Source organism: Falco peregrinus, chromosome 2 (assembly GCF_023634155.1).
Source record: "Falco peregrinus isolate bFalPer1 chromosome 2, bFalPer1.pri, whole genome shotgun sequence".
In the NCBI taxonomy this organism is placed as follows: domain Eukaryota; kingdom Metazoa; phylum Chordata; class Aves; order Falconiformes; family Falconidae; genus Falco; species Falco peregrinus.
In genome coordinates, this window is record NC_073722.1 from 17,401,157 (window position 1) to 17,428,235 (window position 27,079).

Consider the following 27,079-nt stretch of genomic DNA (forward strand, 5'->3'; position numbering starts at 1 on the left):
TAATACGTGGCATTTTTAATGTTCTGTTATAAACAAACCAAGTGTATGGCACAATGTTTGCTTAATAGATGATATAAAACATTTATTAGGAAGTAAAGTGCTCAGTTTTACAGATCAATACATTCTTGATCACTGTAGAAGACTTGCATAATTAAAAGCTTCCTAATAAGACCAAACACTGTATATTACTATGGAAAAATCTTACCTTTGTAATAAGTGACAAATGATATTATAATCTAAAGTTGGAAAATGAAATAATAAAATGTTTGTAACATTCGTTAAGTGGCCATGCACCTATTGCAAGGCTCACTGTCAACATACACGGGTACCCCATGAAAACTCACTGCACTTCAAGATGAAGTTTGTTATTAAGTAACGACACGTTACAGAAATATACCTCAACAAATAGAGCTACGAATGCAAGTATTTTTGTAACAAACATATACTACAAATAAAAGATAAACTGCCTGCTTGAATTTACATTTTGAAAGATAATTTTTTTACAGGAAACCTATTTAAAACCAGACTGATAGGTCTGGTTTCTTTCTTTCTTTCCCTCAGGAAGGCCCTGCCTCGCCAACTAGATCGCTTCTGCACACTCCCCAGGTCCCTGCTGCCATAACCCTCAGCACGCCACATGCTTTACAGGCCACAGACACAACCCTCAACACAAAGTGTTCTTAGCAAGGTTCCAGCTGATTGCTGGACAACACAAGTTGGGCCATTTGGCCAAAGTAATTGATTTTAAGTACATGATTATTTAAATACTATCTTAGCATTTAGGTAACACTTGTTCCTACAAACCCAACATCAATTACATGTTACACACATGTAATTAGTTAGCATACATCGAAGTTCAAGCCGAAAATCACGTCACATAGCAACACACTACACATTTTGGATATACATAGCCTTGTTTTCATATTCATATTTAAACTACTTTGGATTTATTTTCTATTTTCCTTGCATATCAGCTGGCCATGTGTATAGTATTGGGTTTTTGCTTTGTTTGTTTAGTCAGAAATGCCAGTCCAACATGGAAAACCTTCCTGAGGAAGGTTTCTAACATCCAAAAACTTTCAATCAAGGCAAGACAGAGCTTAGTCTGAGTGTCTCATTTCACACAAATGCCCTAACCACTGTGCTGTGCGCCGTTTTGGGAAGTTGACGGGGTCTTTTCTGAAAGATTATGAATTTCTTCTTAGTGTAGGACAAAATAACCAACAAAGAAAAAATACTTCACAAGAATCACAGCCTGTTTCCTTAAGTCGTTCTGTTCTCCAGCCAAACCTACTAAGAACTTCCAACCTTCACACTGAGCTTCCTCCTTCTCCACCTTTATGTTAATTAAGTTTCTGTGCGTACGGTTTCTTGTAAACCTAAAAATATGGAAAGGCATGAAGTCTGTATAGTTTTAGCAAGTTCTCTAGTTAAAGGGAAGGCATTCTGAGTCACTGTACACCCAGACAATGCAATATTAACAACATATACAAGATGTAAGCTTTGCCCAAGCAGTACTACCACAAGAATGAGATGCTAACCCCTGGCAACAACTGTTTTTTGAAACGAAAAGCACCAACATAACATATACGTGCTACTTCGTTAAATAGGCGTTTTTTCCTCTATACACTCTACTAATAGCTAAGATGTGATTATGTACCTTTCCATTTTCCTTTACATCAACTCCAAGTCTTTTAATCCAAGGCAACTGCCATCTTCAGGAAAACAAGCACAATTGACAACCTCCCTCCTAAACTGGCATTCCACATATGGAAACACGTTGCTAGGCAAAACTACAAACACTATGCCTCTACGTGTTGTATAGGAAACTAATGCAATTTCAGTGTTGCATCTCTTTTCAAAACCAAAGCTTCTATGACACAGAAAGCAGAGAAAATTAAATACTAAAAATCAGTGATTATACTACAAACACCTTTCCAAAGCAATCACGCGTTGCCCCTCAGCAGAAAAGCCTATGTAGAAAAATACCCAATAATTTTACAAGTAGTTCTGTTAAATGTAAATACAGGCTACATATTCAAGATGTAATTAGAACTTGATAGAGCATGAGATCAGATTTTCCCAACTGTCAGCAACTTCTCTGCCCCCCTCTCTGTCACACTCAAGGATAAGTTAACGTTTTTCAATGTTGTGTGCTTTTAAATAATATATTTTCTGCAAAGTAACCATACTTAATTAAGAACCTGTGGAATGTTTATCACAGTAACACTTAGATAATGACAACATAACACTAAAAAATGGTCACTTTGCAACAAAGCTGAAAATCATTATGTTAGTTGGGTGCGAAGAGGCAGTTCTCAAATATTACTTTTGAAATGCTACTGGAATGCAAAAACATGCAATGTGTACAGTTTCTATTATGGAATAATGTGTTTTACAGTTGTACAAACTAAGTGCACTTTCTTCTGCTTAAAGAAACAGTATTTCTCAAAGACAAGAAAAAAATGAACATTTTAAGTTAATTAAAATATCTTAGTACACCAAGAGTAACTCAGAATAAGGAAAAACTCTTAAAAAAAAGTGCTTGCTGTTTTATCTCTTTGAAAAGCGTCCGCTGTTAAAATGAACGAGACAATAACCTGATGCCATCTTCCTTTAAAAACTGCTTTCAAAAGCATTTAAAAATCCTATTTTCCAATAGAAGGCAGAAAACTCACAGCCTTTCATTTGAGTGCTTTAGTAACAGCACATTATTTTGTCTGAAGCTTGCTGCCATCATGAAAGTGTTCATAACAATACATTTATGGAACCAAGATTCCTTGCAGGTAGATTCTGTCACACCTAGTGTCCATCCTGTCTCCTGCATTTTCATTTCCAAGGCTGACAGTCTCACTGCTGGTAACACATAACTGAATTTTTACATTTGTTATTGATTGTCCAAGAATACCTCTGTTCTGCTTCACTAATGTGATGAGATGTGAAAAGCTATCTTCAATTAACGGTTGGTCTCAATGATCTTAAAAGGTCTTTTCCAACCTAAACGATTCTATGGCTTACATAGGTCTGAAAATGCCTAATGAAAAGAATATTTACTTCATTACAGTGAAAATGGCCTGTAGTGGTCTGATCAGGATGATCACCTCAGGTTGGGCAACAGTGGAGTAGTGTATTTGCTGGCTTAATACTGACCTGATATGTTTAGAACCACCTGCAAAGTTAATTCTACACATGGACGTTACTCCCTCCATTTCCTCCTCCCCCATCAATACCATCTGACTGGGAGGAAGATGGCCGAGAGTTCCTCGAACGAGGCTGGCCATTCAGTCCGAGGGGTGTTCCCAATCGATGGCTCATTTGGGATGCTGTATCATCTGATTCCCATCGCTCCAACTCCTCTCGCACAAGTCGCTCCATTTGTTCCCTGTGGATTTCATTGTCACGACCCAGTCTTTCATCCTAAACAGATTAAAAGACACAAGCTGGAAGTGCAGCTTCTGAACTGCAGTCAAAGCAAAACCCTATACAAATGAGGGAAATTCTTATACCACTCAAGTATTTCGATAGGCTAGTGGAGAAACACAGCTACTGCATTAAAATCTTCTCCTTTCAGTGATCCACCACCAGGTTGTCACCTTCTCTTAGGAAAGCACAATTTGTAATACAGTTTCTAACATTAAATCCATCTCCAGAAACGTAGAACACAACGAGGAGAGCACACCCACAAGAAAGCCCCGTCTCAAGACTCAAGCAGAATTACTGGCTCGAACAACAGTAATAGCCAGGAACACCGAATCCGTGACAGGGCAGCTGCAAGTCTGACCTGTATAACCCACCAAGACAGTCCATCTCGCCCACCCCTCAACAGCCCTATTCTGGCTGGTCTTGCCACATCATGAAGCCAACTGGTTTTAGCATCCACAGACATAACGTTTGTCCCACTAGCCACTTCCAAAGGGCCCTCAAGAAAGAGAGGGTGGGAGAGCAGGCAATAGAAGCCAGATAACCCTGGTGACAGAAGTGACCTGCTTCCACCTGCCACACAATCCCAGAAGGAACATGGGAGAAGACAAGGGTGCGTGGCCTGCTGGGCTGGATTTCCCAGACTCTTAACAGCCTAGTCCATAAAATCTTTGTATTAATCCCAACAGACACCAAGGAACGAACAAGCTGCTTCAGCAACTACTGACCACCGCTGCTGTCCAGTTCAGTGGTTTAAATGGTGCTCTGTTCCCTCAGTGTGACACAGGCCTGCTATAAGATGAGCTGTCATATCTGGAACTTGCATCACATCCCTAACGTTTCACGGTTTAAATCTCCTGTTTTCCTAATGCAAAACTGAAAGAACTTGGCCAATGCCAACACACCCACCTCATCTTTACCATCGCTCCCTCAACTCCCAAGCCAAGCAGCAGGAAAAAGTGCTAACAGTAAGCCAGCCATGCAGGTTGTGATCAGGCAGGAGACCGGGAGTTTCTTACCTCTGTCACTCCATCTAACAGTCTTCCCAACACATCTCTCCTTTTTAGTTTGGCTCTCTCCATCGCCTCCAGCTTCACAATGACCGCATCAATCTTGGAGACAATACTGCCGATAGAATGCTCCATGCGATCAACCCGCCTCATGAGTCTGAGGGCAACAAGCGTGAGCTTCAGTGACTCTCACATTTCCGAGTCACTATCATTCTCCCACGTCAACACACACAGCAGGTAAGGCTGAGACAGCATTTTAATTCAAGCATGCATCTGACCTTCCACAACCGAATCCTACTGTCTAGGAAGGGAGAAGGTACACAAGAGTGAGAAGGTAACACAGGGTAAAGCAGATGGAGGGGAAGCACATATTCCACTGTTTTCTCTGCTTTTAGGGCATCCTCATCAAAATTTGTTGGTTCTGGTTACACAAATTCTTCATTCAGCAAGCGTTGCTATAATTAATATGGAGATCTATCATTTTAGACAGAATACATAGTCACAAATAACTTAATCTTATTAAAAATAATAGCTGAAGAAACTAAAATAACCTCAAGGTTTTACTACTAAAAAAACCCAGAAAAGTGTCCTGGCATTATTGTAGCGTAACCATTTTATCTGTCTTTTCTATGACCGGGATTTAAGGACACAGGTTTTTTTGTTGAAGGTTTTGGTTTTTTGTTTGTTTTGGTTTGGGTTTGGTTTTCTAACTGGTTCCCATGAGCCTCTATACAGTATTTCCAGTTCAGATAGCTACTAAAAAGGAGTGACTTAAGCACCTTAAAAACATAACATTTACTTTTATGAATAATTTTATTAATATTCAGAGTTCTAGGAAAGACTACTATGTAACTGAAAGAAGAAAAAAACACACAAGAAAAAAAAATCAACAAAAAAAATCCCACCATGCAGGTTTGTTCCCCTCAGAAGGATAAACTTACACTTGGAACTCTTCATAGGAAACCCCACTTGAGCTGCTGCCCCTCCTCCTGGAGCTGTGTCCACTGTCTTCATCCTCATCCTCCTCTGAGTCATCCAGGCTCCGGGGGAAGCTGCGGCTGCTCAGAGGACGTGGCAGAGAACTCCTATCCATGTCCAGGTCCTCCTTTGTGAAAACAGAAGCCACAGACAGAGAAGAAGATATAAAGAATTTCACCTGCACACAGGGGATGTAGGTGTCACGGTCAAAGACCTCCTGCTCTCCCCCTTGCCTTTTTACAGTTCTGCTCAGACAGCCAGGGATGGGAGCAAATATGAAAGGAAATAAAAGGAGTCTTCTGGGGCAGCAAACCAGCAGGGGAAGAAAACTGGCAGATGGCACTGATGGCACACCACTCCCAATGCTGAGCTCACCCTCTCTTTCTCCAGGTCATCTCTCATCTGCTGATGTTCATGTTCTGTCAATTCCTGGTCCCCATCCTGGTCATACTTGGTAAATATTGCTTCAATCTCTGCATCTGTGTGCCCCTTCCTGAAAAAAGTAGTAGCAAAACCAGTTCCTTTACTTCATGTTTTTCAGATGCTGAACAAACTTCAATTGCTAGAACAACACTCCGAATAGACTTTCATTCCCAAGCCAAAGGCATGACTGATCCCAATGCTGCCTACAAATTTGCAACACTGATGACAACAAAAAGCTCAACCTTCACTTTTCATTAGTTAATAGCACAAATCTCCCCTGGACTGCATTCTGCTCCTTCACAACCATCTGTTTTAGACCTTGATTCGTTCCCTTTCCTTGAACTCCCACCTGTTCACAAACTCCTGCAGTGGCTCTGACGGAAACATTACCATTTCCTCAAAGGCCTTCGATCTCTGCTTCCTCATACCCTTTCTCCCCCACAACACAGCAACTCAAGGAGGTTGAGCACCAGAGTACTCTGGTGTGGGGTTCACCCCACTGCAGCAACACCAGCCACAGGGCAGACTCCAGTGGCCAGAGCTCAGCAGGGCTCCTTAGTTAAGGCTTCTCTTCCACTGCAAACCGACCACTCTCTTCCCACTCCTCTCTTCTTCTGCAGTTCCATCCCACAGTTTCAAGTTTTCCTTTGTGCAATGCCTGCAGACCCATATGCCAAGATCATTTACCTTCACACATCTGTTTGTTTACATAAACCTCCCACCAGACAGAGGAAAAGCACACGCTTCCTCACCCACTAACCAAAAGAGCAGCACTGCTGTCTTGTCTTTATTCATATCAGCTACTCTCGCTATATCACAGAAAGGACAGAAAGAGAAACTTCCATTAAAGACTTAACATCAAATGTCTCTGGGGATATTACTCAAGGTAAGAAGTAACAGCTTCCTTACCCTTTTAGATCTTGCCGGAGTTCATCAAAATTTAGTTTTCCTCCACCTTGTCTCAGACTTTCTGAAATGTCATCAACAGTAGTTTTCTTCAATTTAAGTTTGATCATGGCTTTGTTGTAGCCCTAAAAGAACAAGTGAAATTTCGTGTTTTACTTGTTATGAAATGTTAATACTTGATTTCTAGTAAATTTTCTGATTACACAAATCAGCTAGTGTACACTGTCATTCAGTGTGTTCCAAGAATTTGCCTTTTCCCCCAGTTTATCTGCCTTTTATTTCAGTGTTTAAGTGGACAACATACAAATACTTTTGCAGTTAGAGGTAAGGTTTTCATGATTCAATTTGCACTGCAGGTCAATAGGAATGGAGTATTTTGTCCCAGTAAGAGAACTTGGGCAGTTACTGACAGTTAAGTGACAGTTTTAAATACTGCTGACAAAATGGGTACAGCTTTCTACGGTCATTTTGCTTATCTCTTATTCTTCAGTTGTAGGAATGACCTTTTTTTAAAAAAAACAGTCCTCATCCCAACAAAGCACTTTTCATTTTTCTCTGCTCTGTTTTAATAACCAGTTTCAAGTTTTAAACTCTGAGTTACTGGTCATGCTGAGTATGCGTTTAGACATTTCTGACCACGGTACAGCACTGCATCCATGCCACAGCATGTGCACGAACACATGTTTTTCCCTAAACTGGGATTTGGGTCAAACTCTTAACTTTGTATTTAACAACCTTACTAGGCAGCTGCCCCTAGGAGCTCTCATCACATTATCCAAGACTTGCCTCATCTTGTTGCCTGAAAGGAGGTAATTCTGAATTCTGTCACCAAACCAAAGAGCAGTTTAGCTTCATCAGTTCAAATATTTCTGTATGTGCCTAGACAGTCAAATCCTATGTTGCATGCACTAGGCTAACGATTCAATGCAGAGTCTCAGATGAGTAAAATACATTGTGACGGAAAGTATTCATTCGTTTAATTTAACTCAGCTCAGATTCATTTAACTAAGAGATGTGTATTTTTGTTAGCTGCTGCCAGTTTTATTTTGTACTGTTTATATAGCATTTTATGGAGTAAGTTCAGATGCGAGGAATGAGATGTCAAACAAAAAGTTACTTTTACCTTTCTGATAAGGTCAGACAGTTCCATCTCTGCCTTCTGTTGAGCCATATCCGATTTGACTTCGGAGTATGTATCATTGATAATAGCCAAAAACATGTTCTGTTCATGAGAAAAATGAAAAAGCCCACTTTGAAACTTCAACAAGTCTGAGCCCTACTACCCCATGACCTCCATGTCCAGGCCTATACATTAATTTTTTAAAAAAGGCCAGGAGAAGATGGTGGGCTGTTTATAAAGCACTAACATCAACAGCTTAAGATATCAAAATATGATGCACTGCAGTATACAATTTTTAATCGACTACTTATTACTAACAATAACTGAAGAACTACTTTCCAGAGAGGTTTCACGCTTACATGCAGTAGCGGCAATAAACCATGCCTGTTTAACATTACACATGTAAGTTTGGCCTCCTACCTGCAAGGCCAAACTTACACAGATAACAGTGTGAATTACAGGCAACACAGCTGGCAACAAAAATGCCTGAGGAATCAAGTTAACTATTCATCCCATAACCAGCACAAACACATGATTCGTACCTCTACTAGAGCTCTACTTGCATTTCAGACTAAAGATAAACCCAAAAAAGCTTAAAATCAGACACTTGACATGTATGCCACCAACTCTTTTCAGAATTTGGTCACTTGTTCAGACAAAAGAGAAAAAATTGGTCTCACTAACCCTGTACTAATCATGTAATTTACTTGAGACACACTATCATCACTGAAAGGGTCCTGCTAAACAGGGAGTAAACATGACTGAATTGCAAGCTGGACATTCAAATTCAAAAAGAATTACTCAATTTACTGGCACGTTCAATGCGCCACTCTCATACAGAAAGGCAGTGTTAACCTGTTTCCTCATGGACTTAAAAATGGACTTAATACTTCAGGAGAACAATCTTGCAATGCTGCATCTTTATGCATTCTTGCCCAACACCAGAGAAGTAAGAGGTCACTTGGCTACTATTTTGTTTTCAACTGTCCAACATTAAGAGTTGGTGCTTTCCGCCCATCTTTCCTAACTTAGTTGCCAGGTCTCAGACTGTTCTCAAGGAGCTTACAGCCAAATGACAGGATGTGCAGATATTAATAAGCACAGAAATTATAGCGAGTGTTTTGGATAACCTGCTGTGTCTTCACACCCCAGTGCTTTTCTGCTATGCCTCAGAAAAAAAATATTTCTTTCCCTTGCTATACACTAGCCTCTGCTCCTACAGATTTTGTGAGGTGCTTCAAAGCAAGTATGAAACCTGCTTCACATGCTTCTTTGGCCACAGTGACTCCTGTGTTATCTTCAGATGGAAGAATTAAATTTCTCCACTTCCTTACTAGTGAATAACCAAGATGAAGTCTTCTCCCACAAATTTTATCTGAATGCCATTTCTCCTCATGTCAAAGAATAATAAAAAGCTTCATTAAGTACAAGGGTCATTAAATAATTCAAAAAGTTATGATGATACAGGACTGATGCACAATTTTAAGGTTAGTAACATCCTGCTTTAATGCTTGCCACCTTATCAAGTCACCAAAAGACACACAATTTGGGGAATAATCTGAGCATTTCTTGCTCGTGTAACAGCTTTGGTCTGGTGGTATCATCAAAACCAAAATTACTACATATTAATGTTAGCACCAAACTAACTGAAAACTACATCCAGGTAGAAGGTACTAGAGGTCTTCACTTATACTGACATAAAAAAACCTAATTTACTTGGTTTCCTAGGTTTCTAAGAGACAGGTCTCCTCCCTCTACGTTGCTTTATAAATTATTAGTAAGACTATAATATGAATTCAATACTAGTATTAACAGAGAGCATACAAAAGATGAGTACTTGCTCACAATACACTCCCTGTTTGAATTTATTTGTCAGACAATCACATCTACATCCTGCCTCTCAGAGAAGTTAAGCTTCTTATCATACTGTTTGTCAAAAAGTGTACAGGTAATTTGCACTGGGAAGGTGAGAAAGACAGGGCTCAACTGTGCCCTGGTGAAGGAAAAGAGGATAGAAAAGAGGCCTTTGCAGACAAACCTGCATACCTGAAAGCTGCTGTACTGCTGATGAATTAGGCTCTTCTAGCAGACAAGCCATGTGTTGCATGCATGAATTAGGTTGAGGTAAACACAGCCAGCCACACATTAGAGCACTTTATAAACTAAGAGGCTGCATGGAACATTACAGCTACTTTTCACCAAAAGATATGGGCTTGCTGTGGATGCCAACCAGGCAGTAATCAGATTTTAAGAGACAAAAAATGCTTTACAATAATAATAAAAAAATAAAATAAAATAAACCACAATGTGGAGCGCTATATGGGAATGACAACAAACATACAATGCAAATTTATATGAAAAAAAAATAATTGCAGTGACAACACATGCAACATTCAGGCCCCCACATGGGCTGCACACTCACCATTAGCAAAAAAAGCCCCAAGTAGTACTAAGAACCCAAAAGATACAAAAACTGCCACCTACCCACCCCGCATAAACAAAGGCGTACATACCAAAAGAATGAAGAACATAAAGAACACAAATGTAGTGAAATAAATTGGTCCCAAAATTCGATTAGCTTCTTCAACCTCTGTGAAGTTGAAGTCTCCCAAAATGATGCGGAACTGAGTAAATCTTAAAAAACAAAACACATCCAGGAGTTGAAAAAAAAACACACTTCTGGAGCTGTACAAGAATTCTCAAACTATTTTACCCTAGCAGGCTGATTGATGGGCAGCAGAGAGGTCTGCACTACTGTAATACTTTATCAGGCACTGCAATAGGCAATTCCTCAAGCCCATCTCTAGGAATAACCAAATTCACAGTCAGATGCCACGTGCACAGAACAAAGCCATAGGATGGTTACTTCTGACTTTCAGTTACAACTGATAATGGGGGGCAACAGGAAGAAGCAGAGCAAACCAGTGATTACCATTGTGAAGCTTTAAGACACACTCCTGTCCCTCTCCTCCGGCACTCTTCCAGTGCCAAGGCTGGAAGAGGCTCGGCACTGTACGGCACCATCAGCATATTTCAAGTTCCTCTGCTTCTCTATAAAAATCTTTTTGCAACACTGCCCCAGTGTAAGGGGGCAGGGGGAAACTGGTAACTGAACTACCCGGTAATTACCTCAGTCAGAATCAGGTTATGTTGTACCAAATTAATAAAGGAAAAAACTGATTACCAACCCAGTATTAAGTCCTCTCTCTCTCTCCTGGATTCTAGCAGATACTTAAAATTTACTAGTTGGCTGTCTAATATGGACTCTGTGAGTCAACCAACTACACATACGATCGGGAACACAGCATTATCACGCATACAGCACTGCAGTAAGCATTACAAACATACGTAAGCATATGATCATTCAACTGCTAAAGACAGTTATTGCTTTGTCTAGGAATGTGACCAACTGTTATAAAAACCATGTCAACCAGAAACTGCCATTTTTAGCTCACTGATCTAACAATGGCATATCCTTAATCTCACAGCAATGACAGTTTGTGTACTAAAAACGTTACAAAAAAAATGTATTTGCTACTGAGCTCCATCAACAGTGATATATCTACATCTGTTTAGATGGATGTCATAGAATTTTTTGGTCTCTGACGAGGCAACCAAATCCATTTACCAATATACTGAGAAATTCTTTGCATTTTTTTTCTTGTACTTACATGCAGTCCTGGAAAGTGCTGAAGTCATCAATTTGAGTGCCAAAGACAAGATAGGCTAACTGAGCATAAGCTAAGAAAATTATAAAAAACATAATAGCAAAGCCAATGACATCTTTGACGCAGCGAGACATGGTAGTGGATAACTGACTCATTGTTCTGTTGAAGTTAACAAATTTGAAAAGCTGTTAAAACAAAACACACAAAAAAATCCACAACTGTAAAGACAAGGAAGACAAAAATTTCTTAACACAATTGCTCTCCAGCCTTTTACACATGAGATGTCTTACTGTATTTGACTGGAGACAAAGTCAGTTAATTTACATTTAAAAATACATCACTTCCTAAAAATGCTGAGGATTGCAAAATGCAAAATTCTGTCGGAGCACCAACTTCTTGTTTGGGTGTAGTGTTTTGTTTGCCCGTTTGTTTTCCCCTCCTCTATCTGGCATCCTGGCTTCAGAGCAATGTTACCGAAATGCTTCCAAAAGCCTACTTATTTATCTTCATCTTCAACGAAGATGTCAGCTATGAAGTAGTAAAATATGGAAGAAGTCACAGTTGACTGCTCTGAGCAGGTGATTGGACTACAGGCCTCCTGACGTACCCTCCAACCTACATCATTCTGTTACTCTGCAGTTTACTGTATTTCTTATAAGCCACTTTATTTCTTAAATTTAGATCAGTTTTGTCTTATAAAAAAGTAAGAGATTAGCCAAGTTCCTTGATAAACCTAAGTATCACTTTTGGAGTACTAGAGTAGAAATTCACTTATCATTGGTCTTACATTTTCCCCCGACAGATTAATAACTAAGTGCTCCTCTGCAGCTTTATACATACAGAGGACAGGAAAATTAGTATGGACATGAAAAGAAGTATCACTAGAAAGGAGGCAGTAAAACAGAGAAATTAGGTTTAACTAAATTTATATATCTATTTTCATATATCAATCAAATATCAAATATATTTTCAAATTAATTGGACTAGCTTTACCAATCCTTCCAATGATTCAGAAGTTTTGAATAGATAAAATGGGCACAGTTAAACCAGGCTAGGAAAAAGCAGTACTCAGTAAGAATTATTGACTTATCAACTCAGGAATAAAAACATTTCTTTACTCGTCTGCTGTGACAAAGCACTAGCACTGACTACCTCTACTAGACTTAAACAAGGGCTGACCAAACCTGTGGCAAATTACAACCTTGCTTTTAATCTGCAAGAAGTTACTCCTGTGCTTTGACTTTCTGGCATAACCAATTTTAGGAGAAACAACTAAACCTCAAATAATATATCAGCTGAAACTCACAATGCTGCTTACATTCTAATGTTAGAATAAGTGTGTCTTGGAGTTACCTTAATCCAGACAAAAAACACAGTGACTGCAGCAATGTTGTTGAACTGCATTTGCCAATAGGCCAAAGGTTCAAAATTGGGGAATGAGTTCTGATCTTCCAGTAGCTTCTTCAGGAGTGTATCAACGGTTGATGTCCTATAGATGCTAATTCCTATAGCTACAACAGAAAGCTGAGGACAAAAAAAACATACACATTCATGAAAGATGATTAGGGTTTTAAAATAACTTGGTTTAGCCACATACATCGTAAAGTTAAGATACGAGGAACCTTATGGTAGCGCTACAAATAGCATGATGTGAGCTTTAAGTAAAAGCAAATACATTGTTTTCAAGGTGTCCTAACTACAAAGCTAGTTTCAAACAGGTAAGTAACAGCTACGGATTGCACAGAGCCTAGGGAAAAAAAAAAAAAAAAAAATCACTGGAGCAAACTTCTCACAGTCCTTCAGGGTCAACCCTGCTGGTGACTGACCACATTAGTGTTTAGGGCCAGGCAGTTGTGAGGACTAGAGGGGGCTGGGTTTCACCACCTTTCAGTCAGGAGTAATGTAATGGTCCAGTGGTTGCTATTTGAAATAGGATCCAAACTAGAACTTCTGGACACATCAGGAAATGCATTTCACAACAGAACCATTACAGTCCTAGACTACAGACAAATAGCCTGGGAGTAAGAAGATTTAGAAATATTTTCCTTACCACAGCTGAAGAACAGCGTGATGGTGAAGCCTAGCAGGCTCAGAAAAATGAAGCTGTCACAGAGAAAGAAATATAAGGAAAGAAGACAGCAACTCAAAAGAGTAAAGATGAAAGAGTAAAGAGCAGAAAGCCAGCAGTAGCCAAAAAGGGACTAGAGTTTCCCTGGAGTACAGACTGAACCATATTGCTTGTTCTGGGCAACAGCAGAAAAGATGTAGTTTTACCATACAGGTAAGGTTCTTGCTTTGACCTCTGCAAACATGCTTTTTATTAGCATAAATGAACACTTCATCATGTATACAGAGTCATAAAGTACATAATCCTAAACTAGAACAATGTCCTTCAGACAAGGTATAAGCATAGAATTTTGACTCTTTCTGTGAACTGAATTTTACACTCACACCCCTGCCATTACGTATAACCAACAGCGCACAGTTCATGTAAACATCCTCCTAAATGGTCCTTCATTTACAAAGCACTGTGATGCAAGTATGATTTCTCCAGACTGCATATACTAACTTCTAGGCATAAACCTTTGATTCATCCAAGCTTGAAGACACAAAACAAGTGTGGGATTGGAACTGTTTTAGCACTGCTGGCTTTGTATACTTCTGGTAAGCACAGCCTGATGTAAGCCCAGAGTGAATTATATTACATAGTTCAAATTCAAAGCTCAGATTTTCTGCTATACCAGGATTACTGACATGCGACACTGTCCGCTTAACCCAGAAAGCAGCCCTGACAGCTGCTAGCACTCTACAATTTTGAGACCCTTCTTCAAACTTGGTATTAGCTGGTATTTTAATACTCCCATTAAATTTCTTTGTGGTTCTTTGCAAATATATTCAAATTCCAGTCACGTTCCTCCAAATGCAAACCACTACTTGAAAGCAAATGATTTTCTTTCTTGAAAGCCTCTGTAATAGTCTGTATCAGATTCTTAGAATAGAAATGAGGGCAAGTTTGTCACCTTCCATAAACGGCTGTGCCTTTATAGACAAAAATTGTGAAAAAGCATACTGGACAAATACTCTAACTTTTCACCAGGACGTAAAGGTCGAAACCACTAAAGACAGAACAAGCAAGTTAGCAAAATACACCAACACTACAACACAGATTAAAATTGTCTTATTCAAACTCATAGCCCAATAGTCTGGAAGCATCCTCCCTAATAATGGGTCTATCCCTTAAACCCACCACAGCAATACTGTCATTAACATTTCAGAAAGCAATTTTAGCCTTATTATAAAGATTACTTACCACAATGATAAGGATATCAAGGCAGTTCCAGAGACTTCTGAAGTAGCGCAGCCTATGAATGTGAATTTCTAAGATCTCTTCCACCATATAATAAAGAACAAAAAGACAAAATGCCATTTCACAGGCTGCCAGGAAAAAATCAAAAGTGGAGATGTAGTGAATCAGCCTCACTGGCTGAAACTGCCAAGACGTAACAAGGCCTCCAGTTGCTGGAAACTCCACTAACAGCCTGCATTTAAAAAACAAGCAAAGAAAAAAAAATATTTACACAGCGCTGATGAAAAACACTACTAAAAGACACATGGTTTTATTTTACATTATTAATTAAATAATGGAAACAGGTAAAAGCCCACATACGATTCAGAGAAGCCACGACACAGAACAGAAGGTAAACCTTACCGCAGTCCATTTTCACTAAAACCCAAATCATTTCAGGAACAGAAAGACCAGTCTTCATCTGCATCTGTTTCACACTGTCTGAAAGACTGATGTTTTATATCCATGTATTTATTTTAATGAGCCAGATTGCCAGAAAAGTTGCCTGCAAACTGCAACCAAGGTGTTGTGGCATCAGGAAAGTCAGAACTGCCTCCAGCTGGTAAGTGCAGCCACCACATGAACTCCCACTTCTTTGACAGGGAGATGTGCCGCTTCCATTGTTTGTCTCCTTTATACAAACCATACGCTTACCCATGTCTTCAAAACAAAGCAATCACAAGACAACCCCAAGTCTACAACCTACACTGTGCAATCTTAAGGCCGTCACGCTTCTGTTCATACCTGACAACGCAGAATAGGTTGATGTTTGCATTGTATACAGAGAAATCAATGAAAGCTGCTCTGGTCCCTCTGTCCAGCCACAGGTTCTTCTTAAGGCTAGCAATCTGCACAGCTGTCACTTCTCTGGTCCTTGAGAGGTCTTGGTAATAGCCAGCCCCACTGTATGTGGCAATCAAGCCCCAGTGGCTGCTTCCATTCAAATCCTTCTCATTGGTGTAAGTCCAGCTAGTTCAGAGGTGAAACAGAGGGAGCACTTAAGTGTTCTACTTTCAACTTAAAATTAACAAAAGAGACAGAAATAAAACCTGACCAAAAAAAAGTATCAGTTACTTAAAGCTACTTTCATTTAAGAGGTACATGTAGCAAGTTTTGATGTACCCTGGGGAAAGAGCTTACAAAGTTCCTCTGACTAACACAACAAAATTAAGATGGAAAGCTGGGTCACAAGTATATTGATTATGAAAAGAGAACACATAAATCCATTCACACAGAATTTCTATCCTCAGGGAAAGAAAGAAAATTGGCGTTTACATAGTTACGTTCCACCTCCGACACCTTGTTACAGTTCAACTCACACATTGGCCTCCAAGAAAGGCAGTGTTATTCCCATTTTTAGCCAGGGAAAACAAGTTGGTAAAACCCACTGCAGCAATGCAATCCGGAATCACAGCAGAGGTGCTCCCGAGTTGCACAGTGTACGCACAGCATACGCGTAACAGCTACCAGTGGCACAATGACAGCACCTAAACGCAAGTGGATACAGAGGACAGTCCCCTCCCAGTTTGGTAAGGTTTCTCCACGAGCAGAACTGGCAGCTGCTCAGGATCTACCTGGCTTTACAGACAGAACATACAGCAAATGCAGAGTCGCTTCTGCCAAGTGACCTACTGTGCAATTCAGCATAACCCAGGTCAGGGGCGGGGAAATAAAAATGTGTATCTACAGGAATACTACATACGCTGTTCCATTTTGAAGTCCAAAAGGAGCAGTATCTTCATTAGCTACAGAATAGACATCGTAGCAGTCTTTGATTTCATCCTTTAAGTCTTCAGGTATTGAGCATGAACCATTTCTCACTTTCAGCTGCCGAATGCGAGGCACCCCTAGGAGCAGGTTCTCATAATAAATGAAGCTTTTGTTTTCTGCCATAGTTTTGTTGTTGTACCACATCTCCCAGTAAAGACCATCCAGCAAAGGTCCTTCTGCAAACTGGAGAAGACAGAACTTTAGTTTGCATGTTGTCAGCACTGTTTTCATAGATCTTCACTCTGTAGATGAGTTAGAACTGCAGTTGATAATTTTTTTGACATAAGACCTTACTGTTACCTGTTCTCCAACAACATCCTGCAACCTGGCTCTACTCTGCCCCACTAGCATGACCTGGGTTTTAAAATGTCACATATTAAAGGCCTACTTCGTTCCACAGCTTTGACATCATGCACAAAGATCTTCATGCACAACCCCTACCACATTAGCAAAAAGGTCCTGGAGGTTAAATTTACAGGCCATGACAGGACAAACAAATCAGAGCAACAAAGATATAAAAAAAATTGGGCTTAGATTACCTTCCAGAAGTCATCCATTGTGGACAAAGTTTTGAAATCAGTTTTCTCCATTTTTGATACAGGTGTTTCCAGGAAGAGCTGCGACATAACCCTTGTGTAATAGTACATACTGGAGCTCACTGTCCCGTAAGTCACTGCAAAAGATTTGGTAATGGGTGAGAGGTAAAGAGGTAAGAGAAGGGAAAAAAAGAAGAAAAGAAAGGAGAACAAGAAGAGAGAGTACTCTGTTTTGAATACATCCAGTTGCATTCATATAGATTTTGCACTGAGAAGTTTAAGCTTCAGAACAAAATAAAATCCACACCAAGCATCATTTGTCTGTCAACTGTGATTAAAATACAAAAAGCAGTGAACAATAGACAGATCAATCAGTTTAAAATACTCAAGTTCTCCTTCCCACACCTCATTCTATTATTAATGCTTTTACAAAAGCTAACTTCAAGAAAAACAAAGGCACAATTGAGCAGCCTGAAGAGAGGCAGCTAGTGCCTTTTTAGGTGACTTGTGCTATCCAAGTATCCCCAGAGAGCTAGCATAGATGGCGCAAGACCTCAGAAGAACTATGCCCTGCTTGAGCAGATAATGATGGTCACCAGGACATCACAGGGCACTGTGAATGACATTAGCCGCCTATGGCTAGACAATGAAACTCTACCCAAGACATGTAGTGCTTCCAAGACAGTCTCCCCACAAAAAAATAAATGACTGTGTGTTACTACTTTTCTTCACACTGAGCCAAGCATTTGGCTGAGGAACACAGAGCATAAATTATAAAATTATGTACAAAGCCAAGATGGCTTAAGAGAACTGTCTCTGGCACTGTTACTACCTATAAATACTTAAACCGTTTTATGGGTAAAACTGAGACAAGCCTGAAAGATTAAGTCTACACTGAACAATTTTATAAAAACATCTTATAACAGGGAAGAAAATCTGTTCTCTTTAGTAACTAGAGAACAAGAACTATTTTTAATGGACTTTTACTGTGGCACATGGAATGTATCACATGACTGTGCAATACCTGGATTCTCGCTAAATACATACTCTCAAAAATACAAGAGCACAAGAAAAGTCCATAACATTTAGCCTGCACTGGAAATCTCTCTCCTAGGACATGCCAAGCCACAGAGCAGCCTGTCCCATAGCTACTGCTTACATCTAAAATGAAAAAGGATAATACTTAAAAACATCCCACTAACGAGTTAGCAGTATCTGTAGGTCTTTAACACACTATACTTTTCCTTTATTCTGTTACCAAAAGTCTTTTTCTGTAGTAAACCAAATTGTTAATAGCCTGCAATCAACCTTTTTCTGCTGAAACCAATTTCACTTTACTGTAATTCAGGTCTCTCACTGCTACACCTCCCCTTGTAGTAAAGCACACCAGCCACAAGCAGTCTTATGCTACTTTGTCCATAAACCTGCACTACACATTCTTAAAGGACTCAGGAAGGAAAACCCCATGATATTTAGTATATAACCATGCTTGCAGTACAAGACCAAAACAGTTGTGTCAGTGGTTTAAAAGTTTGGGGTTTTTTTCAGTAATTCTACTCCAGACAAGCAAGGCAGACCTGCTCTCAGAGCCAGTCTACCAATGTAGTTTTGCATTTTCTTTTCCACTCCAAGATTCTCTCTCTCCAAAAGCAAAACCATCACCTTGTTCTATTACAAGTGATCATAAATGATGACTTCAGTGTCACTGACAGTTCAGGCATTTAGAACAGAACTGCCCACGCTAAATATTGAAGGCTTGAAACATACCAGCTTTCCAAAGATACACTAACTTAATGCACACAGATTTTGTTGTTATTCTCCGTAGTAACCAAATAAAATATCTACTTCACAACTCCATAGTAAGTTCTATTTTGCATTGTCGTACTAATTTTTATGCAAATATATGAACACGACTTCTTTTGACTGTTAAAGAACCCTAGGGATCTTGAAACTGAATTGTATAACAGCTTCAAGTTCCCAAGGCCAGAAAAGACGACTGCTCTCAGAACCATTACATTACACCAGCCACAGCCGTTCATGGGGCTGTCTGAGGCCTGTGATAAACATCCCATACTATCTGTGCTCCAGCATCACTAAGGTTCTTCACCCAAAGAACAGCAAACTCAGTTCAGGCTGCTTTCTTAAACTTTGGATCCAGGAATATTGTTGTGCAGGAGGCTGAAGATCCATCAAGCTCCTCACACCTCTGGTCAGTCCGTATTTAGCATAATCTGCTAATATTACCTTCAGTGTTGATTCTAGAGCACCTAACTCAAATCAGTCACCTTCTTAAAAGCCAAATTAAAAAAAAAAAAAAAAAAGAAAAAAACGGTAGGTTGAATGTTACTCCATTCTGTGTTCTGTAGTGTTACAATACTTCACATGATACCACAGGCAACAAAACAAATGACACAGATAATGGAAATCTCCAGCTGTGATCCATCTACACTTGAGTATATATAGGCTGCAGATGCATTTAAAATATCCATCATCATGCAAACACAAATTATCAGATATTTCTAAGTAGGTAGCATGATCTCTGCCTTTCCAGTTACTGTGAAGAACTTTTATTCTTAGAACGATGTGTATATAAGCTCAGTGATAAATTTGGAACTCGGTGATTTCATTTTCTGTCCTAGTTGACTAACTCCCACTCTTCACATTTAACAGTTCTGTTCAGCAATTCAAAATGCACACCGGAAGCATTACACTGCAGTGCAGTACTACGTTAAAAAACATGCTCCCTAAAAACAAAGAATAAGTATATCATCATCCTGCTTAAAGGTTCAAAACTTGTTATGGCACAGAATGTTCCAGCATTTTCAAATCTCAAGCAACAATTCAAGCACAGGAACAAGAGAAAGCTTTAATTCCAAGTATTTGCCTACACACCTGCCTATTAATTAATTTTCCTCCCACATCACTGAAACAACCTTCACTCTGGAATCACAGAGAGTAAGCAAATTGCACAAAACTGGATGCAGTAGTGCCAAGCAGTACTTACAGACACACAAGACCATAAGGAAAATCACGTATGTGACCAACTCCCGTAAAACACTTTTCAGATAGCGCTCTCTGCTGGTGTTGCTTTCTTCCATGAGTCTTGTCCCCCACAGACCTTAAAAGGAAAACACACATCATGATGTACACAGATGTCTGACACTAGATACACAAGTGGCACAGTAAGTTCAGTGGTTTTGAAAGCTTAACCTATGTCATGTCTGCTTCATGTTCTTCTATGGATTTTAACCTGATCAAAGTTCAAGCAAGAACAACTTCTTCCATAGCCTGAACGGGGTCTGCAGTATTAGCTATTCATGAGACACGGTAATAATTTAGTAACAGCTCAGCAGAACAGAATCTGCTGAAGATTTGCCAGAAGTGCTGTCACATAAAACCACATGGTATGAAAACACATGTAAGTATACAAATACATGCACAGATAGCCATCCTTTAAGAAATAAGTGCAGTGTTTGGGGCTTTTTTTAAATATGAAAAGCATTGTTAGATGAACGAAAACGGATATTCAGTATTGAACCTATATTAGTCGTCTTAACTAACTTTCTACCTGAAAGGAGCATACATCAAACATTCTTAAAGAAAACAAATCGTAACTTTCCTTTCTCAAATAGGCAAGGCTTGTCCAACAGAGATGCAGCAGGGATCTTGGTAAGTACATCTACACGATTTCTTTCCCTGCTCAACAAAGAATTATCACTGACACTTTAGTAGCAGCCTAAAGGAGCAACCACCATCTGGTTGTTAAACTGAGGAACTGCATTAGCTTAACCATTTTTGCCTGTTACTAGCTTCACATTGTACTTGACATTGTCAAGAAGACAGCCTAAGAGCAGTTACTGGACTTCAGTGATCCTTTCTAAAAGGGTAACTGAAAAGCAAAAGGATCTTTTAAACGGAGTCTCTAAAAGAAACAACCGTCTGAGAACAGAAAGCAGTTAGTAACCATACTTATTTCTCATGCCTAATACAGAACAGGAAAAAAAGCTGGGAATGGCTGCTGATGCTCAGACCATAATTGCTACCTTCAGGGAACTTCTCCATTTAATCCTAAACAAAAAGTGACTTGACCTTAGTTTATGGTGGGAGACAAAGCATATAAAAATAAAAATTCACTCCTACAGAAGCACACCAAACTTCCACTCTTCTCCTTTTCAGGTTTTTTAAACAGCCAACCTTTCATAACACCTTTATGTTCTCAGCAGATGGAAATTAAGTAACCTCAATCTCCCTAAGTAAAAATCTTCAATCCATCAAACGTATCACAGTAATTCAAAGTCAAATGGAACAGCAACAAGGGATAGCCAAAACACATTATAAAGCTGACAACGAAGAGAGTTCACTTGCTTTGCAACCACTGCTGTAAGACTAAGACAAAGGGCTAATGTGCCTGCTGCAGAACTTCATTCCCTAACAAAGGGAGAGGAATAAGGCAGCTCCTCCCTCTATCTCCAATACAAGGTGTGTTCAGAAAAAAAATAATGTGTTAGATGTTTTCAGAAGCCTTTCAACTACCACATTTTTAAGTTGTGACCTAACCGCAGTCAACCAGGAAACTTCTCTTGCATAGGCACAGCAAGCACTAATACCCTTAGCCTTAATCTCTGTTCACACTCCTTAATTAGTAACTCATAACTTTCACTAGTGTCAGCCCCCAAAACGAGAGCTTTTCCAAAGCTGTTCTTTAAGGCTAAGTCTGAAAATTTACAGATAAAGACTGCAACTTTACTACACAGCATGCCAAATCCTCACCGTTAGGTCATTCTTGAAGACAGAAACACAAAACCATTTACAGAATCACTAATAATAAAGAACGCAACAAATTCAGCCTCTTAACACAGCACTACGTTGCACTAGCAACCCTCATAATAAAAGCAAGAAAACATTAAGAAAGGAAGAAAAGGCTGGAACAGCCAGTGAGCTAAGCTGGCAAGAGAGTTGAGTCCCGGCTGTCAGCACATTACTCACCAATAAGAAATGTGGTGAGCAGAAAGCTTGCAAGGTCAAATTCTGTCATATTACAATATTTTTAGGAGTCAGTCAGCAAGGAGCAGAAAGTTACATGTGAAGAAACAAAACCAAAACCCAACAAACCAGCACCAGAGATCATACAATGATCTTTGTGTTAAATGAACTCTACATTTGCTCATCACCTAGGTTGAAGCTTTCATTACTTGCCATGTTTTTAGAAATTTAGGTCCATTATTCCCTTTTTTCTTTGTTATAATACTGCATCAAGAACAGTGGCAGTAAGCCCTGCTAGATTTAAGTTGACATCTACGGCAAGCACCAAAAATGTTTCACTTCTAGTCTCTATTAATAATTTTCTGTTCATTCCTTACATAAATTTGCTATTCATCAACTTTCTGACAGATCTCATTTATTAAATGAATATGCAACTAAATTGTCTCACTCATTCTATAGCCCAAACGGCTTACCGGACAAGTATATGAACTCAGAAGAGTTGTTAAAAAATAATGATCAAATGCAAATAAAAAAAAGATAAAATTTCATCTTACAATAAAGTCTAGCTTGTTCGGTACTCACTAAATTAAAATCTGTTTAGTTTACGCATAAAGTGTTACATACATATACATTATATGTATTAAATGTGTGTATATGTACTTACATATACACACATACCTACGTAATCATAACATCCAGTTTATGAGGTACAGAATGCATATAAAGTAATTCAGATTTATGTAAGAGTTAAGTTCTGAACGCCCTCAAGCCAAGATACCTATCACTAACTGATCTGACTACACAGAAACTCAGATGCTGGGGAAAGAGTGGGCTGAGGGAAGGAGAGTGAAGTGAGCCTCAGGCAAAGATGCTCTGTCCCAAAACAACAAGGAAACACAGCCTCACCATCCTTAATTCACATTCCTTAGTAAAGTGTAATCGGAGCCTACACTAGTTCAACTCAGTAATAATGCCACGATGCATTCTTCGTGGAAGTAACAATTAATGAGTGACTGGAAATGATATTTGATACTTCCATTGAACAATAACTAAGAAAACCTTTCAAAAAATGCTCCTTTGTATTGATGCACAGGGGAGCGCAGCAGCACTAGGTGACCAAGTACAGATCCGAGGGGCAGATTATCTTTCCAGCCTGGCTCTGGAAATGGACTTTGCTCTTACCCATTAAAAACTTCTGATCACTTTCTCCTTAACAGAGTTGAATAGTCATCCCCTCCTCTCTTCTCAGCATCTGGGATGTTTGCTGTAGAGATCTGCAAAACCAAACAGACTAAATCTACTCCAGACTCACATTAGAATCTGGGAAGAATCCACAAAGAGAAGAACCTGAAGTGGAGACAGTCTGAAGTAGTTAACTTTCTATTCACTTAGTAACTCTAGTTACAGTCTCCCCAGTAATTGGAAGTACCAAAATCCCATTACCTTAAATCCTCTCTGCATTTTTATTTCACAACTGACAGCAAGAAAAGTGCAAGGTGTCACTCAATATCCTTCAGCTGATGCGCGGCTACTTGTTTAGCCATGGTAACACTATCACTTTTGATATCCAAAGGATTACTCCCTCTTGTTGAATTCTGTGTAGTGAAATGGAATTTTATTAAATAAATCTATGTTAAATTTCCTCTAGTCATCTTGAAATAAAACTGAGTACTCGAGCATGCCATTTTCTAGTCTTCAAAGACCCTCACAATTATCCACGAAACGTCAAAAGAGCTACTGAGTACTCTTCCCAGTATTAAAACCTCAGTTATCCTTCAAGTGCCCTATATTAATGTCAGGCTTGAAATCAGCCCTTTCGCTGTGCAGCCTGCAGCAATCACATTCTTCAGAGGTTAGTTACTTACGCAGAAGGTAAGTACAGCACCCTGCAGTACCTCCACAGCATCAAAATCACACCTAGCCATTTACTGTGCCTATAAATTAACGGCAACATTCTCATGAAAAAGCCAGGAAAGGATCTGTCTACTACAGCAACTGCAGCTACACTTGCCTATAAACAGAAAACACATGCAGCTGAGAAATCAACAGAAACTGTGGATAGCAACCACAGGGATAAAGCCACTCCAAACATTCCTAGAACATGAAACCAAGTCTTTTTATTTTACAGCTAAAAATAGAATACTACCAGTGTATATGGACTGTCTCAAACAGCAAGAGGCAGCTTGGTCCACAGCCATTATTGAAAATTTTCGTTTTTCTTGCACTGCAAAAATGTGTAACTTTGCACTGTCCTCCACACAGTGCACACTTAATGGGCTCACACCCAGTAGTGTAAAGAGAACCATACAAGTCAAAAGGATGCATGATGTTACCATGTCAAAGGTGGTCCTCATCTTTCAGCCTGAAAGCAGAAATTAAAAGTTAAAGCTATGGTCCCAGATCAGCTCCCAAACTAGTTATTCTAGCACAAGATACGTTGCTTTTAGGCAGCAGAACAGGTAAGGGATCCGTTTATCAGAGCACAGCCAGATCATCTCTGGCAACACCTGCCTGCTGATGCTGCTGAAGGCTCAGCTGCACTCACTCTGCCCAGCACAGCCTGCAGTGTCACCAAAAGCCCATTCCTCTTGGTTCTGCTACTTGCTCAGCTGAACAAGGTGAAAATACATATATAGGCTTAAAGACAAATAAACTACTTGAAAAAAGCACACTAAAACCAAGCAAACTTCCTCCATCCAAAACCAACCCTAAGCTGTAGATGCAGATGAACTATAGATGATTCAACAAAGTGTTTTACCAAGCCTTCATTAGAACGGTAGCTCACAGGGGAAGGCGGTGGCGGTGTGGGGGGAAAGTCTGCCTGATGGACTTTATTTCCATCTGCAAATACTCTGACGTTACAGAAATCACCTGGTATTAACCTCTGCCTTCAGGTTCAAAATGGCTCAGAAACCCACATGAAAATCAGTCCTAGTGTGGATAATCTGTCTGGAATATTACTGCAGAAACCATGACTGAGATGGAACAGTAGTAACTTATGCCACAGCATCACAAAGACACTCTCATGTCACGTTCAAATACCACTATTTTTCACCACAGCTAAAAGCACACACAGGACGTTCCTTCTCAGCAACAACTAGTACGAAGGGAGCAACTGAACAGTCTACTTTGATAAGAACTTTTATAAAAGGACTTCACTTTCTCCATGTGAAGCAGCTCCTTTCCTAGGCATTTATGTATCTCAGCAACAGACTAAACTAAACACACCGTTGAAGACTTCGAACAGAGCAGTGCCAGTTCATGCATAACACGTTAATTATCACTGATATTCTTCCTGGCCATTCTGGTCTCCTTATGAAGTGACTTAGACCACTGAAAACTTCCCCAATAAAATCTGCTGAAAAGAAAACATGCCCTATTCCATAGTTTCTGCAAGTCTGACTTGCATCCAAGTAAAACACTGCAATGATCAAGAAAGATTTATTATGGTGCAGAGAAATCATTACAGCAAATGATTTTTGAATGCACGTGAAAATCAAAGTGAAGACGTACAGAACATACAATAGCCTAATTTACAAGTCCCTGATTAAAATCTTGTTTGTTTTGACACCTCTGCTGAGGCTGTGCCAGCCAGTAACAGTACTGTCACTTTAGAAAATTCACATTTTAGAAGAGGAAACCTTATTTTCTAAATGTGTTGACTTTTCCTGCAGGTTTATAAAGATTCTGCCTGACAGTTAACCAGCCCACGTTTAAAACCCTCACAATTTGATGCTGACATTTTAAGCTGCCCAGAAAAGGATGGGGGGGTTCCTGACATGTGCTCCCATACCCTTGAATCCAACAAACTCCCCATCTACCATTTTCTCTGCTGGGTCAAATCAGCCCCGGACAGGCCCGGCCCAGCGCAGAGGTAATGCCGCAAGCTCAGAGTGATGCTCCCAGTGCCCGCCTGACACGGTCCCACGGACGTTCTCCTGCTATGTCCCTTGCTCATGGCATCCACCGGCGGCTCCCAGCAGCCCAGGGCAGCGCGCAGGAGCAAAACATGAGTAAAACACCCCCACGATGACCCCACTCTATGCACAAATGGCAGCCTAACCACCTCTTCTATAGGGAGGGTGATGAAGAGAGGACAATTATTCCGCTCCAACTCTTCGAAGACCTGGCGTTGACCCACATGTATCCAAAAGTGACTCGGGAGAGTCTCTTACACTAAAAGCAGCCGGGGAAAAGCCCCGGGGGGCAGAGAGCGCCGTGCTCCAAAGGAGGTGAGGTGCGTGTGCTGGCGGCATGGCCAGCCCAGGGAGCTGCCACGGGCGCGCACGGAGAGACGCGGCCTGACAGGGGCCGGGCAGGCGGCAGAGAACGCGGGGAGCGGGAAAACCGGGCAGGCAGCGAAGGGGCGGGTGGGAGAGGGGGCAGGCGGGGCTACCAACAGCTCGCCACGGTTCCTCTCGGCGAAGGCTGCCGAGCAAGGCCGGGGAGCCCGGCTGGGGCAGGGAGACAGGGCTGGGGACAGGGCCGGGGCCGCCGCTCACCTCGCAGTCGCCGCGCCAGGCGCTTGGCCCAGGTCGCCCGGCGGGGCGCGGCGCCCTCCGGCGGCACCTGGTGGCGGCCCGGCACCTCCGCCCCGCCGCGCCCCGCCGGCCCCCGGCGCTGCCGCCGCCCGCCGGCCTGGCCCGCCGCCGCGCTGCCCAACGACGACGAAGCGCCGGCCGCGGGGCCGCCCCACTCCACGTCCATCTCCAGCACCGGCCCTGCTGCCGCTGCCGCCGCCGCTTCCTCCTCCTCGGGCTCGAAGCCCGGGTTGTCCCGGCTCCAGGCCTGCCGCGAGCAGGCGGAGAGCGGCGGCGACGGCGGGCAGGAGCCGGGCCCCGCCGCCTGGCCCAGCCGCTCCAGCTCCAGCTGCTCCCGCCCGCGCCGGCAGCCGCCGCGACCCGCCATCAGCCCGCCGC

The 27,079-nt window shown here is 40.9% G+C and overlaps 1 protein-coding gene across 2 annotated transcripts; it reads right to left on the reverse strand.

Moving 5' to 3' along the window:
- On the reverse strand, positions 1-27,079 carry PKD2 (polycystin 2, transient receptor potential cation channel). 2 transcript variants are annotated; one of them, XM_055796702.1, is made up of 15 exons: positions 26,663-27,079; positions 20,182-20,295; positions 17,181-17,314; positions 16,574-16,824; positions 15,616-15,840; positions 14,836-15,064; positions 12,879-13,049; positions 11,529-11,710; positions 10,371-10,491; positions 7,861-7,959; positions 6,741-6,862; positions 5,784-5,901; positions 5,372-5,532; positions 4,440-4,587; positions 1-3,417 (listed from the first exon to the last, which is right to left on the reverse strand). In XM_055796702.1, exons 1-15 carry the CDS (start codon positions 27,066-27,068, stop codon positions 3,184-3,186), a joined length of 2,715 nt encoding a protein of 904 aa, XP_055652677.1. In that variant the 5' UTR covers positions 27,069-27,079; the 3' UTR covers positions 1-3,183. The 2 variants fall into 2 exon arrangements, with proteins under 2 accessions (XP_055652677.1, XP_055652676.1); XM_055796701.1 differs by having other exon boundaries at positions 5,372-5,535.